This window comes from Saccostrea cucullata, unplaced genomic scaffold (genome assembly GCF_032062105.1).
Source record: "Saccostrea cucullata isolate Sc308-1 unplaced genomic scaffold, CSIRO_AGI_Scuc_v1 ctg3334, whole genome shotgun sequence".
In the NCBI taxonomy this organism is placed as follows: domain Eukaryota; kingdom Metazoa; phylum Mollusca; class Bivalvia; order Ostreida; family Ostreidae; genus Saccostrea; species Saccostrea cuccullata.
The window spans coordinates 18,591-24,811 of NW_026933026.1; the positions used below are offsets into that span (position 1 = coordinate 18,591).

Genomic DNA, 6,221 nt, shown 5'->3' on the forward strand with positions numbered 1-6,221 from the left:
GATATCATCATGAAACTTGAAATGCATGATCACAAATTGCTACTTTTTTGCCATGACAAGGAATGAAATTTAATTAAGCAAAGAAAATCTTAACTGTTTTCCCTGTCTACGACTTCATTGGACAACCCTCGTACCTTTAGCAGTTTAAATTTCCTGGCGATAGTCCACGAACTTTCTGATAACTGATATCAAAAGTTTTATAATAATAAGTAGATGGAAGTACAACGTGTTTCATGTAGAGTTCATAAATTGCATTGCAGAATTACCCCAAACTTGTTCTGGTGATATCATGAAGCAACAATCGTGCTTTAATGCTTTTTTTGTCAAATTAGAATTTCTCACTTTTTTGGCAGAAAAATGCCCTAAATAAGATTACTTAGTTCGTCATTTTAAAAAAAAACTTTTTTCTCCTAAAATTACCAGCAGAATATATTCAGTCAGAGATGCTTAATCATCAGAATACGGGATACAGTTGCACTTTGTTTTGGGGAATTGTCAGCTCCGACCGATGAAATATATTTGAAATTCATAATACACATATAATGAAAATTATTCAATTAATGGTTGTTAATATGCATAATTCTTAATCTATGTACGTATATGGTACATTTGAGTAGTTTATGCATGTGAGTAAATGAAGAAGGTTGAAGAAGGTTGATTTAAAAAGAAAAAAGAAGAGACATTTATTGTGAATCATCAATTTACTTTGATATACATTTCAAAATAATAAAAAAACGTGTATTTAAAAAAAAAAAACATATTTGCGCTTTGCTGTGTTATGATGGACAATTAAAGTCATATCTAACTTAAGTCAAGATACAGTAAATAATTTGAGACTATTTTTTGGTGCTAGATCCGTTATGTCGTCATAATCAATGTCAACTTTCTTTTTTCCCGTACTTTACGCTTCAGCAGAATTATGTAGAAAATAGGGTATTTTCATGCCATTCAATCTGAAATCATATGAAAAGTAAACCGGATACTTATATCAAATTTGATATTGATTTAAGGAATAGGCCATGAACATACTAATTACCGTTTTCTGAGAGTGTAGGCAATCTGGATACATTTCCTTTGCCAAATACAAAAAACTCCAATATTCCCGACTGGTTTTCTTAATTTTTCATTGAAAATGACAGTTAAAAATAAAGTTTTTATCTTGTTTACCTACAAATTATGCCAAAACACCTTATTTGACCAAGCTAAAGTTTTAAAGCATCAATAAAGTAATTTATTTCTCAAGTTCGATATATCTGTAGGCACCCTTCACTTACTAGATCTTGACTTTAAAATAGGATGTACACACTTTTTAATTTTTAAATAACAGAACATGTACATTTTAAAATAATAAAAAAGTGTATTTTTAATAAAAGACCATATTTGCATTTTACTGTGCAGTGATGGACAATTAAAGTCATATGTAACTTAAAACAAGATGTACACACTTTTAAATTAACAGAACATGTGTTACTATTCAAACAAACTGCTATATGAAGGAGGGGGCACATTTGGACAATCTTCAAATTTAAAACCATCAACTAAGAAATTTGAGGATTCAGTTAAATCAGCAGTTACAATATGACATTCCCCCTGATCTGTATTTTCAGAATGTGGAGTGGATATCGGTGCATTTCTGGGTTCTTCTCTAAAGCTATTTAGGTCAAAATTTTCTGTAGATGATGATCTGTGCATAGCAGTATCTAACGATGTTTGCGTCGTGAAGTGGATCCCTCTATGTCTAGATGCATGATATCCTAAAATACAAATGTATATATGAAAAAATATAATATATTTAATTCTCTCATAGTTATTTCTTCTTCCAAAAATAAAGCTTTTCTGATGCAAATATTCTGTAAAATGCATGCCATCTAACAATGCCCGTGACATATGGATATTTGATTGCGCATACCAAATGGATACTTGGCTAAGTAAAAGTATAAATGTAGAAAAATTATCTTTTGATATTCTTTCATAATGGCCTTTCCAATTTTCGTTTTAATTTCAATTACCCTGTAAATGACATACCATGTAAACTATTATCTAATAATGTAGGGACAATTCTGTTAGATTTGAATGATCTAGCTATTAAATAATCTAAAACATGTAAATGTAATATGAACCATATCCTCTCTAATTTTTTGATAACATTAATAATGATATCAGAACATTTTGCTGTCATTAACACATTATAGAGCCACATTTCTCCAGAAAGAATTATATGTGAAGAGAAGAAACATTTATCATGCTCAAATTCAACTTGAATAAGACAGGGCAAATGTGAACCTCTAAAATATTTTAGGTGGGATTAAGTGTCATGGAAAGTGAGTATCTAAATTTCATGAAAATCAAAGGCATTGACGTTTCCAAAATTGCATGCTCTGTCATCTTGAGGAAAAATTATATAACATAATACATATTGAATAAATTATGTTTATTCAATGTGAACACACTTACACTATGTATGCTTTTCAGAATGTATTTGATCATGAAATTATACATAAAATATCTTTTTAAAAAGTTTGAAACGAACACACGATAAATGATTAAGAGAAAACTAAAAGCAATTAAATTCATGCACATGTACGAGGGTTGTTAGAAAAGTTCGCGGACACATTGAATTACAGAAAATCTATTGTGTACTGTTAAGTATGACCTATGTCTGAATAAATTCCTACATTTTGTTAATTGGTATGTAAATAACCAGGTCCATATAAATCTTGAAGTTTTACAAGTATATTTATTATGGGGTCATTGGATTCACGGAGCAAACACTTGATGTAAGCGACCTGGCAACCAGATTTCAACCCGTTAGGCTTTGTCGCAGATCTATAAATCTTTCATTTCTTAGAATTTTCTTATCTTTATTCTACTTTAAAATTGAATATCTATCTCAAGACATTTTACTTTTCTACAATAACTGATTCGGATATAATTAAGATCTTAAAAAATAAAAAAAAGTGTATGAAGTTAATCGATTAGGTATAGAAACTTTGCAAATCCATAAAGCGGCAACGTCCATGATGCAATAAGGGGGTATTGAAGTATCGATGGAGTTAATCATTCAAAATATCGGACAGTCCCTCCTTCCATTCTTATGAAGCTATAACCATTTGAAAACTTGTTCTTTATATGTGTAGGAAATTCCCGGCAACATCTTGAAAATTTTAATCTCTTTTTAGACATTTTCCTGTCTGCACACATAATTTTTACGTAGTGCAGTGCTCCATGACGTTCAATGACGTTCCGATTTTTGGCTGTGTTTTTACGCGTTGATAATTTATAAACGGCTACATAAAAGTCATATACCCTCCAATTTATTTCAAAATTTCTCCCAGTAACATTTTCTGTATACTTTAGCGGCAGGTAAAATGTCATAAATCTCTTTGCAATACAATTGTGCAATTTTTAATTTTAATAGAGTCTTTATGATGTAAACGAGCCAAACGTAGCGTGCTCCGTGAAGCAAGTTTTATCAAAATGCTGTATATTTTTGAATAATCATCGGAGAATACCAAATTCTTGTATATTTGTTGGAAAAAAAGGTTAAGATTTTATCTGGAATGTTTGACCGGTTTCCTTGAAATATCGCGCTCATTATAGAACTTGTCCGCGAACTTTTCTAACACGCCTCGTATTAGAAAAATATTATAAGTATATTAAATACGAAAAAAAAATAAATAAAAAATAAACGTGATATAAAAGTCTACAAAGTAAATTGCGTTTGACAAATACCATTCATAAAAATAAAAAAATAAAAACAAACATCGTGAAAAATTATTTCCTTAGGTTTATGATAGTGTTCAGAAACTGAATTAAATACCTGACAATGTACTATTACTTCGGTAGGACCTTGTCTGCAATCCTCTGTCGCAACAATTCTTTTTACAACAAACTCTGATGATTATTAAAAGTATTCCATGTACCACAATGATGAAAACGATTAATATGATGAAAAAAGTTGTAACCCTAGAAAATACAATTCTTGTCAGAATAGTAAAATGTGATATGATAAATGATAGACATAACCGATTTCCTTTGCTATAATTTATTTCCTGTTTCAATTCTTTGAAAAATAGCAGCTGTTTTTCTTGTTAGAGAGAGAGAGAGAGAGAGAGAGGGAGATATTTACCAATCTTCCATCAATAGTTTTATTTGCAGTGTAAACAAAATTATATGTTGGTTTTACTGACGTCTGTTATATATTTCATACAAAGTAATCTACAAGAGAATGGAGAGAGCAACACTTTAATTCTAGTTGATATAGGACACGTATCTAAAATGACAGTGATGCTAAACTTAGAAAAAAAAAGATAAATATTGTTTTTATATCATGAAGATTCTTCACAAAATAATATAAAATTCACGAAAATAAAAGTTAGCATGCTTATTTAGGGAATCAACATTGTATGTACCTTTGGAAAAGGAAGGGTCGAATGCACCCAAGAATTGAAAGGTTGACCATTTTAGTGCACCGTGTGAAGTAATAATCTACAAGAGACTCTCTTAATTTAAAGAAATTCATCATATCAAATTTAAATGCAAGGGGTTTAAAAATCAAGTTATTCTCTGAATACTACTTTAGGTTATATTATTCTATTTACCATCGTACTCCAACATTTTCGGGGCTCTTTCCTAAACCATGAGACGTAAGGATATACAAGGATAGACATATTTGCTAATATGGTCATTATAACGACCACGTACTTACTAAATGCTGATGTGTTTGTTGAAATATCTTTATGTTCAACTAATGTGTAAGTAGTTTGCCTATGTTAAAAAAAAATGATTGATCTCAGAGTATACTCTTGAAAAGCAAATATAATTGGGCACATAAACACAACTTTCATGTGATAGCGTACTATAACTACATAGATAAGGAAAGTTGACGAAGAAAAACCTTCAGTCATCTCGTTTAATATACAATGTAGTTGACCTTTTTCTTTAGTAGGGTAGACTACTCAGTAGAGTATCCAAATATACCGTTCATGTGGCAGACTCTGTGGTGTCCTTTCATTATTGGTAATTAAATTACTTTCCCTACTTTGTATATCAGATACAGCGACTATTATTACAAATTACTATAAAAACCAATATAAAATTAAAGTTTTTAAGACAACACTATAAACAAGATTGATTGATTGATTGATTGTATACTGTTGAACGTCCCTCTCCACAATATTTCACTGATATTGAGACGTCACCATTGCCGGTGAAGGGTTGCAAATTTAGGCCTATGCTCTGAACACAGGGCCATTGAGCAGGGAGGGATCTTTATCGTGCCACACCTGCTGTGACACGGGGCCTCGGTTTATACGGTCTCATCCCATGGACCGCCCCATTTAGTCGCCTTTTACGACAAGCAAGGGAGTACCGAGGACTTATTCTGTCCCGGATCCCCACGGGGCTCTATAACCAAGACATAGTACTTACATGTATACGTTTCCTTTTTCGCTCACCTATATCTGCTAAAGTGCAACGTAAAACCTTATATAATACATTTATCATATAAAATTATTTTTAAAATGGAGAAAGTTTTCACTAAAAATTAGGGGGAAATATTACTTTTTGTCAGTCGTATCTAAAATATAATACAACATACACATGTATGGCAAAGGAAGCTTCCTGATATCAGATGTCAAATTAAAAATAAAAAGATTCTTTTGAAAACAGGAAAAAATAAAGCTTACAATCAATTTTAAATCAAATCAAATTGTGAGTACATGTACACCTTTGTCCAATTCGCTACAATATTTGTTTTTATTTCCACATTTCAGCTTTCAAATAATAATATATTTATATAATCATCGTGGATTTTTCTTTAACATTTACTCACTGATTCCTTCACCTCATTCACCTAGCTACAATATTCTTACATATTACTGTATAGCTCTAACAAAATATTGAAAGAATGTGAGGTTTCTATTAGAGATGCATTTGAAGGTATATTTTTTTTCGATTCAATGTCTTCTGCTTTAAGGTACCTGTAAAGTGCGAAATAGAAACGAAACCTATCGAAACGAAACGAGATCAAAATGAAACCTCCCGAAACGAAACAAAACTATCAAATTGTTTTTCAAATCAAGGTATAAAATTTTATAGGTGTAATTACATATAGGATTTTTTTACTTCCAAAAAAAATTATATAGTTCAAGCACTTGTTAAGATAAAATCTAAACACCGATAAATTATGCTCCCTTTTCTAGTTATGTATAAAGTATGAA

At 30.8% G+C, this 6,221-nt stretch overlaps 1 protein-coding gene across 2 annotated transcripts; it reads right to left on the bottom strand.

Annotated features, from left to right (window-relative positions):
• Positions 1-1,427: 1,427 nt before the first annotated feature.
• On the bottom strand, positions 1,428-5,536 carry LOC134237041 (uncharacterized). Of its 2 annotated transcripts, XR_009985740.1 has the most exons (5): positions 5,431-5,536; positions 4,413-4,488; positions 4,130-4,218; positions 3,821-3,966; positions 1,428-1,754 (listed from the first exon to the last, which is right to left on the bottom strand). XR_009985740.1 is itself a non-coding variant. In XM_062719125.1 (4 exons), the coding sequence occupies exons 2-4, from the start codon at positions 4,138-4,140 to the stop codon at positions 1,471-1,473; spliced, it is 441 nt and encodes a 146-aa protein (XP_062575109.1). In that variant the 5' UTR covers positions 4,141-4,218; positions 4,413-4,507; the 3' UTR covers positions 1,428-1,470. The 2 variants fall into 2 exon arrangements, 1 of the variants encoding a protein (XP_062575109.1); XM_062719125.1 differs by lacking the exon at positions 5,431-5,536 and having other exon boundaries at positions 4,413-4,507.
• Between the last annotated feature and the right edge of the window lie 685 nt (positions 5,537-6,221).